The 12,538-nt window shown below is 41.3% G+C and overlaps 1 protein-coding gene across 11 annotated transcripts in view; it reads left to right on the forward strand.

Annotated features, from left to right (window-relative positions):
- Immt (inner membrane mitochondrial protein) overlaps positions 1-12,538 on the forward strand; it is a 51,131-nt gene that overhangs the window by 27,569 nt on the left and 11,024 nt on the right. For all 11 annotated transcript variants that reach the window (XM_012949220.2, XM_045152287.1, XM_012949221.2 and 8 more), the window contains 4 exons: positions 2,175-2,311; positions 4,347-4,450; positions 5,744-5,879; positions 7,027-7,153. In XM_012949220.2, the coding sequence (XP_012804674.1) occupies positions 2,175-2,311; positions 4,347-4,450; positions 5,744-5,879; positions 7,027-7,153 (504 nt within the window). The remainder of the gene's footprint in view (positions 1-2,174; positions 2,312-4,346; positions 4,451-5,743; positions 5,880-7,026; positions 7,154-12,538) is intronic.

The raw sequence follows: 12,538 nt of genomic DNA on the forward strand, positions 1-12,538 counted from the left end.
ATGCACATGGAAAAAAATTTAAAGATTTTGAAGTTTGCTTATGGCTTTTTTTTTTTTTTTTTTTTTTTTTTTTTTTGGTTTTTTGAGGTAGGGTCTCACTCTAGCCCAGGCTCACCTGGAATGAACTCTGTAGTCTCAGGGTGACCTTGAACTCACGGCGATCCTCCTACCTCTGCCTCCCAAGTGCTGGGATTAAAGGCGTGCGCCACCACGCCTGGCTGCTTATGGCATTTTTGAAACAGCATGTAGAAATTCCTTTGTGACACTAAAACGTAAAACATTGGTATCTATTTCTTTGGGTATTTTGTGGCAAAACTGTTTATTCCAAGCCTCCTCTTCTTTTTTTTTTTTTTTTAAATATATTGTATTTATTTATTTGCGAGAAAGAGAAAGAGGCAGATAGAGAGAGAGAGAGAGAATGGGCATGCCATGACCTCCAACCAGTGCAAATGAACTCCAGATGCATTTGCCCCCTTGTGCATCTGGCTTACATGAGTCCTGGAGAATTAAACCAGGATCCTTTAGCTTTTCAGGCAAATGCCTTAACTGCTAAGCTATCTCTCCCGCCCCTATCCAAGCTTCTTTTGTTCTGTTAGTTTGTTTTGTTTGCTTTAACGTCATATAGCACAGGCTAGCTCCAACTTGATATGTAACCAAGGATGGCTTTTTGGGTTTTTTTCTAGGTAGTGTCTCACTCTAGTCCAGTCTGACCTGGAATTCACTGTGTGTCTCAGGCTGGCCTAGAATTCATGGTGTTCCTCCTATCTCTGCCTTCTAAGTCCTGGGATTAAAGGTTTGTACCACTACTCTCACCCCCCCCCCCCAAGGTAGGGTCTCTCTCTAGCCCAGGCTGAGCTGGAATGTACTCTATAATCCCAGGCTGGCCTCAGACTCACAGCAATCCTTATTTTTGCCTCCCCAGTGCTAGGATTAAAGGTGTGTACCATTACACCAGCCTAAGGATGGCTTTAGCGATGTTCTGATCCTCCTGCCTTTCTAAGTGCTGGGATTATACTTGTGCCACCATGCCTACTTTATGTGGTATATGTGCTCATAAAGTGGGTATAATGGAGCTTGCTTGTTTTTTTTGTTTGTGTTTTTGGACAGGGCTCACCCTAGCCCAGGCTGAGTGATCTTCTTACCCTAGCCTCCCAAGTGAGCTACCATGTCAGGTTTATTAATAAATATTTTTTTTGGGGCTCTGGGGATCAAATTCAGGCCCTCATGCTTGCAAGGCAGTTTACGGAGCTATCTCTGCAGCCCTTTTTTGTTTGATACAGGGTTTTGCTATATACTTTGGGTTATGACACTCTTCCTGCTCTTGTCTCCTGAGTGTTAGGATTATTCTACCATGCCGACCTACTCCTTTGTTTCTGTAGTTTGCATGTTTTCTTCTTTGTCATTTTCTTTCTCTCATTGGTGTGTATCCTTGTATCCTGACCATACAAGATTTTGCAAGCAAGTGCCTTTAACTGTTGAGCCATTTCTCCAGCCCCATACAAGATATGGTATGAGTTTTCCTTCTTACTGAGGAGTTGAAAATGGGTACATTTTTTTTTCCTGGTGAGTTTGAACAGTTGTTCCTTAAAATAAAATTTAGAAATGGTGGTCATGCTAAATTTATACCCTTTAGAACATACTAAACCTTATTCTACTAGCCTTTAAAGCATTTGTTTTCCTTAGAACACTTTTTACCTTGAACAAATTCGCGTAGTCATAAATGTAAAAATAATTTGATTAGCTCTGACAAATCACTGTCCAATTTAATACTAGTTACCATACTTTAAAAAAAATTTTTAGAGAGAGCAAGACAGAAAGGGATAATTGGTGTACCAATGCCTCAGCCACTGAAATCAAACTCCAGACACTTGTGCCACCTAGTGGACATGTGCAACCTTGTGTTTTCCTCTCCTTTGTGCATCTGGCTTATGTGGGATCTGGAGAGTCAAACATGGGACCTTAGGCTTTACAGGCAAGCACCTTAACTGCTAAGCCATCTCTCCAGCTCTAGTTACCATACTTTTAAGTAAACTTGAATTCCAAAAAATTGGCCTTGTGTATATTTTATTTTGTTTGATATATTTTGAAAGTTGCAATGAAAGACTTCTAAGAAAAGTTAAATGAAGTATTTTGTAAGCAGAAAGATTTGTTTCTTAATTGTTGTTTTTCCTCAGCTCTAGCCAAGAACTTAGAAGATGCACTTAGTCAGACTGCTTCCATAACTCTGCAGGCCATTGCAGCTCAGAATGCTGCAGTTCAGGCTGTCAATGCACACTCCAATATCCTGAAGACAGCCATGGACAATTCAGAGGTGAGTCTAGGAGGGATTGCATTGAATTCTCTGTCTGCTATAGGCTTTTGCCCATTGGCTAAAGGCAATATAAAATAACTTATCTTTTATATTTTTGAGTTAAGATCTTCTATGTAGTCAGGCTGACCTCCCATTCACTGTTGAGCACATGCTGGCCTCAAACTTGGAGCAATCCTCCTGATTCAACCTTCCAGGTGCACAGGTCTGGCTAGAGTACTTGTCTTTGAAAACAAACAGAACGGCTTTTAAATATCTTTTTGTATGTATGTGTGTAGTTTTTTGAGGTAGGGTCTCAATGTAGCCCATGCTGACATGGAATTCACTATATAGTCTCAGGGTGGCCTCAAACTCACAGCAATCCTCCTACCTCTGCCTCCCTAGTGCTGTGGTTAAAAGTGCTTGCCACCATGTGGATTTATTTATGAGTAAGAGGCAGATAGAAAAAGAATGGATGTGCCAAAGCCTCTACCCACTGCAAACAAACTCCAGACAGATGTGTCACCGTGTACATCTGGCTTACATGGGTTCTGGGGAATCAAACATGTATACTTAGGCTTTACAGGCAAGTGTCTTAACTGCTAAGCCATATCTCTAGACCTGTGTTTATATTTTTGTTTGTCTGAGGTAGAGTCTCACTTTAGCCCAGGCTGACCTGAAACTCACAGCAATCGTTCTACCTCTGCCTTCCTCCCAAGTGTTGGGATTAAACCTTGTGAAAATATATAAATCACATAGCATTCAATTAATCTAAGGGAGGTTTCTGAAAGTAGGTGATTGACAACTTGTACGTGGTAGTATTCTGTAGAACAGTATTTTGAAGTAGTAAGGCCCTTGTAAATATGTAAGCTTTCTACTTTTTTTTTTAAGTTTATTTTTATTTATCTGAGAGCAACAGACAGAGAAAGAGGCAGATATATAGAGAGAATGGATGTGCCAGGGCCTCCAGCCTCTGCAAACGAACTCCAGACGCGTGCGCCCCCTTGTGCATCTAGCTAACGTGGGTCCTGGGGAAATCGAGCCTCGAACCGGGGTCCTTAGGCTTCACAGGCAAGCGCTTAACCACTAAGCCATCTCTCCAGCCCAGCTTTCTACTTTTGATAGTTAGATCTGCAATTAAAAAAAATTTAACCTGCTTAGTGGTACATGCCTGTAAGCCCAACACTTGTGAGGCAGAAGGAGGGGATCATTGCAAGTTCAAGGTCAGGCTTATCTACATTCCAACTTAGGCCAGCTAGGTTTCATAATAGACCCTGTCTTACAAAGCAAAGAAGAGGGCTGGAGTGGTTGCCTAGTGGTTAAGGTGCTTGCTTGGGAAACCTAAAGACCTAGGTTTGGTTCTGCAGGTCCTACATAAGCCAGATGCAAAAGGTAGCACATGCATCTAGAGTTCATTTGTGTTGGCTAGAGGCCCTGGCATGCCCATTTCCCCCCACCTCAAAAAAGCTGAGGAGAGAAAAAAATGGGGAAGAATAGGAGGGAAGAAGGGAGAGAGTAAAGAAATATTTTGAGTACTAGTACGTTGTGGAAGAATGATTTAAAGTATACAGGCAGTCCTTGTAAAGCTATTGTTGTTATTTTTTCTAATTCATATTTTCTTTGAGAATAAATATTTTTAGAAAACAAAAAAATAAAAAATAAAACAACGTGGGTTTGGTGGCGCATGTCATTAATCCCGAGGGTCACTGTGAGTCTGGGGCCAGTCTGGGGCTATCGAGTGAAATTTCTAGGTCAGCCTGGGCTTGAGTGAGACCTTGCCTCAAAACGAACAAAAGAGGAAAAGGAAACACATCTCGTCTCTCCTTAGATAATGTTTATATGCCCTGTTAGATTGAAAGACACTTGGTATGAATGGTTATAGACTTCTTTATGCCTAATCCATGAGCCTTAAGATTATGAATTTCTGCTTTGGAGAAATAGCTTGTGTAATTTTTTATAATCTTTGAACTTAATGGCACAGATATCTGCATTTAAGGCCTATTGTATACCACACTAGCACTGTGTCATGTTTATTTACATATTAAACATTCTGTTTTAGATTTCAGGTGACAAGAAGTCTGCTCAGTGGCGCACAGTGGAGGGTGCGTTGAAGGAACGCAGAAAAGCAGTAGATGAAGCTGCTGATGCCCTTCTCAAAGCCAAGTAATTACTAATGGACTGACCGGTAACTAGGGACTTCTGGCCGCCTGTCTCTGGGCTTTGCACTGCCGACCTGGGTGATGACGAGGCAGAGACCCGTGGCTTTTTGGGGGCTTTTAGGCTTTGTACTGTCTATATATGGGAGATGACAAAACAGAGAAATCCTTGTTTTCTTGGCCTGAACTGCCTTCAAGAACTTGAAGGTTTGAAAAGAGAAGACATAAAACACAATTAAGCTAAAATAGAAGTGGTAGAAATTGATGCATCTGAGCACATACAAAAATTGGGTTTGCCTTGGATTATTGTAGGTAGAAAGTGTCTGTACACATTTGCTGAGGTTCTACTCTGATTTCAAAGTTCCACTGGGGTGATTTGTACAGTTAATCAGAATTGAGAATATATGTCCTAATCTCTTTGCCATAACTTCCAAAGTAGTAAGTATATCTAGTTTTATGCCATTTTGATCTTGTGTCCTACAAACTGGCTAAAACTTATATCAAGCACAAGAACTTGAGTGTAAGAGGGTAGAAACCTACATTTCACTAAAGGTTTTCATTAGTAGTATGGAATAGTTCTCCTGTTTTTCAAATAAGACCAATATGTCTCAGGAAATTAAAGACACTATGCTCATATCACTTAATCTGTGTTAGGGCTCTGAGTTCTATATTTTGTGGAGAGTATATAGACCACAGTGTTAGTTGTATAAAACATTCCAGACAAGTACCTTAACTGCTAAGCCATCTCTCCAGCCCATATGAAACATTCCAAATCATGGGCTCCTGAGACCCAGTTTTTAGTTCAGTGAGGTCTTTGGCCTTCTCCCGTGCCTTTGCTTACCCTAAGTTCTCTACCTTTGACATGAGAGTCATTTTCATTCTTGCAGTGGCTGCCATTCATTGAGTGCTCTTGATGTGGCAGGCACTGTGCCACATTTGTCTCAGAGTTACCTAATTGCTACCTAAGAGTACTGCAGCACCCAAGTGCTGTGACTGGGAGTTGGTCTACCTTGTCTTGAAGTCCAAGTCCCATACTCCTTGATGCCCCACTGGGCCACTAGGAGATCTAGCTTCTGGTCGGTCAAGGCATTTTTGGCTCTTGGTGAGAAAAGTTCCTCTGCCTATTGACTAAAAAAGTCTGAGTCTTTTTTTTTTTTTTTTTTCATATTGTGCTTTTTTTAAATTATTTTTTTTCTATGGGCTGGTAAGCATTTTTTATGTTGTACTCACTTTACAACTCTTTAATAAGACTGGTAAAGAATTATAATAAATCTTTATTTAAATGTTTTTTGGTTTTCAGAGAAGAGTTAGAGAAAATGAAAAGTGTAATTGAAAATGCAAAGAAAAAAGAGGTTGCTGGGGCCAAACCTCATATAACTGCTGCAGAAGAGAAACTTCACAACATGATAGTTGATCTGGATAATGTGGTCAAAAAGGTTGGTTTCCTAAATCTTTACCATGTTTAATATTTTTTTTTTAATTTTTGTTTATTTATTTGAGATAGACAGACACAGAGAGAAAGGCAGATAGAGGGGGAGAGAGAGAATGGGCGCGCCAGGGCTTCCAGCCTCTGCAAATGAACTCCAGACACGTGCGCCCCCTTGTGCATCTGGCTAACGTGGGACCTGGGGAACCGAGCCTTGAACCGGGGTCCTTAGGCTTCACAGGCAAGCGCTTAACCGCTAAGCCATCTCTCCAGCCCATGTTTAATGTTTTTAATTATCTTTTAGACAAAGCATTTTAAGAATTCAGGAAAACAGCAGCCGGGCGTGGTGGCACATGCCTTTAATCCCAGCACTTGGGAGGCAGAGGTAGGATTGCCATGAGTTTGAGGCCACCCTGAGACTCCATGGTGAATTCCAGGTCAGCCTGGGCTAGAGTGAGACCCTACCTCGAAAAAACAAACAAACAAAAAAAATAATAAAAACAAAGAAAAAGAATTCAGGAAAATAGTTAAGATTCCTATTTCTCATATTTCCCTTGCTAATAATATTAGTTGTTAACTATTTTTAAAAATTACTGTCAATGCCAACTAGATTGTTAATATTGTTAGTACTTTCTGTAATGGTAATGTTTTGGTGAGAAGTTACTGTCACCTAGGGAAATTTCAGGCTTTGTAGCAGATCTTTTGCCTGTACTTGTATGAAATGTATGAGGATGCTTTTTTCTTTCAATATTTTTATTTGCAAACAGAGAGAGAATGGGCACATCAGGGCCTCTAGTCACTGTAAACAAATTCCAGATGCATACGCCACTTACACATCTGGGTATTGGGGAATTGAACTTGGGTCATTAGGCTTTGCAGGCTAGCACCTTATTCACTGAGCCCTGAGGATGCTTTTTCTCAGGACCCAGAGAAAAGAAAAGGGCACTGTAGGATGAGAAAGGGCCCATCATGGCATTTGATTAGGAATTAGAAGGAAATAAAGACATGCTTTTTGTTTCTGTCTCTGAGGTTCAGATTTGTGTGTGTTGTGTTGTGTGTGTTCTCAACCAGACACAAGAAAGAATAGTGTTCTCTTTCTGAAGTGTCTGTATTACATTTTCTTTTGCTTATCATTTACCCTATATTTATTTGCTCAGGTCCAGGCAGCTCAGTCTGAGGCTAAGGTTGTGTCTCAGTATCACGAGCTGGTGGTCCAAGCCCGGGATGACTTTAGAAGGGAGCTGGAGAGTATTACCCCAGAAGTTTCTGGTTGGAAAGGGAGGAGTAAGTACAACTAAAGCATTATTACTTTTCTTGTATTTGATCTTTAGCAACTACCAGCTAATCTAAAACTGCTTTAACTCACACTCTTTTAATCCAAATGTCACTGGCATATCTCATTTAGAGTGTATTTTAATCATATTCATAACAGATGACACACTGTTTCTGTAGTTTTGATCATGGTGAGCATAGCTTGAGCTAGTGTTTAGTTTAATTCCATATGATTTGTGATTCCACTGTAGCCTGCTACTGCTACTCAAAAAATAATTAAGCCAGGTGTCATGCACACCTTTAATTCCAGCACTTGAGAGGTAGAAGTAGGAGAGTTCAAGACCACTCTGAGATTACATAGTGAATTGTAGGTCAGCTTGGGCTAGGTGAAACTACCTCAAACTCCCCTCCCCCTTCCAAAAAAATTAAAAGCCCATGGGATCCAGGTGAGTTAGAGTGAAGTTATAATCTTTTTTAATATTTATTTTTATTTGTTTATTTATGAGTGGGGAGGGAAGAAGCAGAAAGAGAATGGGTGTGCCAGGAACTCCTGCCACTGTAAATGAGCTCCATGTACATGCACCACCTTATGTAACTTCTAGGAAATCGAACCTGGGTCCTTTGGCTTTACAGGCAAAAGCCATCTCTCCAGCTCTGAAGTTATAATCTTAACTGTACTATACATATATGGCATATATTTATGTATATGTATACATAAATAGAACTTTTGGTACTTTAAAAGTTCATAGAGCTGGGCATGGTGGTACATGCCTGTAATCCTAGCACTAGGGATGCTAAGGTAGAAAGGGTCACTGTGTGTTTGAGGCCAGCCTAGGTTACAAAGTAAGTTCCAGGTTAGCCTGGACTCAATAGCAACTCTGCTTCAAAACAAAACAAATAAAATAACTCAGGTACTTGTAATGAATTGCTTTAAGCATAGCTTATAGCTAGGGTGCTATGTGACAATAACACTTTGATCCTCAGCATTGCACAGAGGACAGAGGGTGAGAGGACTGGTCTGTGTTACAGCGCAGTGGTAGAGCACATGCGCAAGGCTCTGGGTTTAATAACCAGCACCACCACCCCACCCCACCCCGCAAAGAAAGGAAAGGGAAACTGGAAACAACTAAATATGCTTTGTGTTCCTATGAATAGGTTTCAGATCTCTCAAATATTAAAAAGAAAGTCATAGCATAAACTGACTTGAAACATTATGAGCTTTTTTTTTGGGGGGGGGGGCGTTTACCTTGATTGTATAATTCATTCTTGAGTGTGTACCTTTAGATGACAATATCATACTGTGACGTTAAAAGATTGGACCTGCCTGCTGGTAGTGCTTATAGTCATTTTTTTTTTCTTTACCCTCAAATCCAGAGTCATAGTAACTTTTTTTTTTTTTTTTTTAATTTTTGAGGCAGGATCTCACTTTATCCAGGCTGCCCTGGAACACACTGGGTAGTTCTGCTGGCCTTGAACTCATGATAATCCTCATACCTCAGCCTTCCCACTGTTGAGATTTAAATGATGCTTTACACTGTGACTTTTCAAATACTATGGAATTAGCCTTTTAGGGATGCAGGGGGCAGAGGACAACCAAATTTTGAAATAGTGTCCTCCTATCTCTTATCCATCTGCTTGAACTTCTGGAGAGTGAGAGGTGGGATTATGGAAGCATGCTAGCACACCTGGCTTCTTTGAAAAGTTTTTTTTTATTTTTTAAGAAATATTTATTTTTATGAGAGACAAAGATGGAAGGAGAAGGTGGGGGGATAATATGGGCACACCAGGGTCTCCAGCCACTACAAATGAACTCCACATGCACCACCTTCTGCATCTGGCTTACATGGGTCCTGGTGAATCAAACCTAGGTTGTTAGACTTAGCAGGCAAGCATCTTAACTGCTAAGCCATCTCTCTCTCCAGCCCCCCCCCTTTTAAAGTTTTTTTAAAATTATTTTTAAAGTGTTTTAAATTTTTATTTATTTGTTTGAGAGCGATAGAGAAAGAGGCACATAGAGAGAGAGAGAGAATGGATGCAGCAGGGCCTCCAGCCACTGAAAACGAACTCCAGATGCATGTGCCACCTTGTGCATCTGGCTTGTGTGAGTCCTGAGGAATTGAACTTCAACCAGGGGTCCTTAGGCTTCACAGGCAAGTGCTTAACCACTAAACCATCTCTCCAGCCCAAATTTACTTATTTATAAGCAGAGAGAAAAAAGACAGACAGAGAGAGAATGGGCATGCCAGGACTTCTAGCCACTGCAAACAAACTCGAGATGCATGTGGCCCTTGTGCATCTGGCTTACGTGGGTCCTATGAACAACCTAGGCCCTTTGGCTTCATAGGCAAATGCCTTAACCACTAAGTCATCTCTACAGCCCCTTCCCTTTTTTATTTTATTTTATTTTTTTGTTTGTTTTTTTGAGGTAAGGTCTCACTCTAGCTCAGCCTGGCCTGAAATTCACTATGTAGTCTCAAGGTGGCTTCGAACTCACAGCGATCCTTGTACCTCTGCCTCCCGAGTGCTGGGATTAAAGGCATGCACCCCACCACACCTGGCCTCAGTCATAGTTCTTAATTTGAAAAAGTTACTTGAGGCCTACTACTGAGAATTCAGTACTGTGATAGCAAAATGCTCTATAATTCAATTGAGAGAAATGAATAAAATTCTAATTTCTATGAAAAAGCTAAGTTGGGGAGCTGAAGAAATAGCTCAGCGGATAAAGCACTCGCCATGCAACTGTGTGAGTCTGAGTCAAGATCCCCAGAATCCATGTAAAGCCAGGTACTGTAGCATGAGCACCTGTAATCATAGTGTTCCTAGGCGAAGAAGGAGGGGGGACAGGAGAGTCTTCTATAGCCTGGTGGATGGGACAGTAAACAAGTAGAGACACTGCTTCAAACAATGAAGGACACAAAGTTGTCCTCTCTCTTTCTCATACTTCTGCTTTGGCATGCTTGTGCCCACACTCAAGCACACACACATATGAATACCAAAAAGGAAAAAGTGTTGATTGCTTTGCTGTTGATTGCTTTGGTGAGCTAGAGACAAATTCCTTATAACCAAAGCTACTTAATAAAGACAAAGTATTTGAGAGAGAAAGAGATAGAGAAGGGGCATGCCTTGGCCTGAACTGCACCTTGTGCATCTGGCTTTATGTGTGTACTTGGGAATCAAACCTGTGTCCTTAGGCTGTCCAGGCAAGTGCCTTAACTGCTGAGCCATCTTTCCAGCCCCCAAAACTACTTTTTAAAAGGTATTTAAAAAAATATTTTATTTAGAGCCAGGCATGGTAGCTCATGCCTTTAATCCCAGGACTCCCAAAGCAGAAGTAGGAGGAATGCCTTGATTTTTTAAGCCAGCCTGAGACTACATAGTTTATTTCAGGTCAGTCTGGGCTAGAGTGAGACCCTACCTCAAAAAAAAAAAAAAAAAAAAAAAAAATCCCAACCCTGGCGTGGTGGTGCAAGCCTTTAATCCCAGCACTCAGGAGGCAGAGGTAGGAGGCTTGCCATGAGTTTGAAGCCACCCTAAGACTACATAGTGAATTCCAGGTCAGCCTGAGCTACAGCGAAACCCTACCTCAAAAAACCAGAAAGAAAGAAACATAAAGTTAATTATTTCTTGGAAAGAGAGAAAGAGGCAGATAGAGAGAATGGGTGCACCAAGGTCTCCTGCCGCTGCCAATGAGCTCCAGACACATATGTCTCCTTGTGCATCTGGCTTAAGTGGGTACTGGGATATTGAACCTGGTTCTGTAGGCTTTACAGGCAAGTGCCTTAACCACTAAGCAAGCCATTTCTCCAGCCCCCAAACAACTATTTTTTTCCTTTGGTTTTTCAAGGTAGGGTCTTGGACTAGCCCAGACTGATCTGGAATAGTCTCAGGGGTACCCTTGAACTCAAGGCCATCCTCCTACCTCTGCCTCCCAAGTGCTCAGATTAAAGGCATGTGCCACCATACCCAGCTCCAAAACTACTTTTTCTTTTTAATAATTTAAAAACATACTTATTTGCGAAAAAGAGAAGAGAAAGTGGCAGATAGAGAGAATGGGCGTGCGAGGGTCTCTAGCTACTGTGAATGAACTCCAGACACATGAACTACCTTGTGCATCCAGCTTTACATGGGTACTGGGGAATCAAACCTGAGTCCTTTGGCTTTGCAGTCAAGCATGTTAACCACTAAGCCATCTCTCCAGCTCCTAAAACTACTTTTTCTTTTTCTTCAATTTTATTTTATTTTTCTGAGGTAGGCTCTTAACTCTAGCCCAAGCTGACCTGGAACTCACTATGTAGTCTCAGAGTGGCCTTGAACTCATGGCAATCCTCCTACCTCTGCCTCCCAAGTCCTATGATTAAAGACATGAGCCACCATGCCTGGCCCCAAACTACTTTTTTTTTTTTTTTTTATAATTTTATTTATTTATTTATTTGAGAGCGACAGACACAGAGAGAAAGACAGATAGAGGAAGAGAGAGAGAATGGGCGCGCCAGGGCTTCCAGCCTCTGCAAACGAACTCCAGATGTGCATCTGGCTAACGTGGGACCTGGGGAACCGAGCCTCGAACCGGGGTCCTTAGGCTTCACAGGCAAACGCTTAACCGCTAAGCCATCTCTCCAGCCCCCCAAACTACTTTTTTTTTTTTTTGGTTTTTCGAGGTAGGGTCTCACTCTGGTCCAGGCTGACCTGGAATTAACTCTGTAGTCTCAGGGTGGCCTTGAACTCATGGCGATCCTCCTACCTCTGCCTCCCGAGTGCTGGGATTAAAGGCGTGCGCCACCACGCCCGGCCCAAACTACTTTTAATATTGATGTTTCTCTTTGTCTTTTAAAGTGCTACATTTTATACACACCTCTCTCTCTCTCTCTCTCTCTCTCTCTCTCTCTCTCTCTATATATATATATATATATATATATATATATATATATATATATGTATATGTATATGAAATAAGAATATGAATAATAATGAAAACTATATGTAAGTATATAGTTTTATTATTTATTTATTTATGAGAGAGAGAGAAACAGGCAATTAGAGAATGGGCATGCCAGGGCCTTTAGCCACTGCAAATGAATTCTAGACACATGCACCACTATGTGCATCTGCCTTATGTGGGTACTGGGGAATCGAACCTGGGACTTCAGTCTTTGCAGGCAAGTACCATAACTGCTAAGACATCTCTCCAGTCCTTTTTTTTTTTTTTTTTTTTTTTTTAATATTCATTTATTTGAGAGAGAGAGAGAATGGGTGCCAGGGCCTCCAGCCATTGCAAACAAACTCCAGACAGGTGCACTACCTTGTCATTTGGCTTATATGAGGACTAAGGAATCAAACTTATATCCTTAGGCTTCGCAGGCAAGTGCCTTAACCACTAAGCCATCTCTCTAGCCCTCT

The sequence above is a fragment of the Jaculus jaculus genome, chromosome 6 (genome assembly GCF_020740685.1).
Source record: "Jaculus jaculus isolate mJacJac1 chromosome 6, mJacJac1.mat.Y.cur, whole genome shotgun sequence".
Lineage (NCBI taxonomy): Eukaryota > Metazoa > Chordata > Mammalia > Rodentia > Dipodidae > Jaculus > Jaculus jaculus.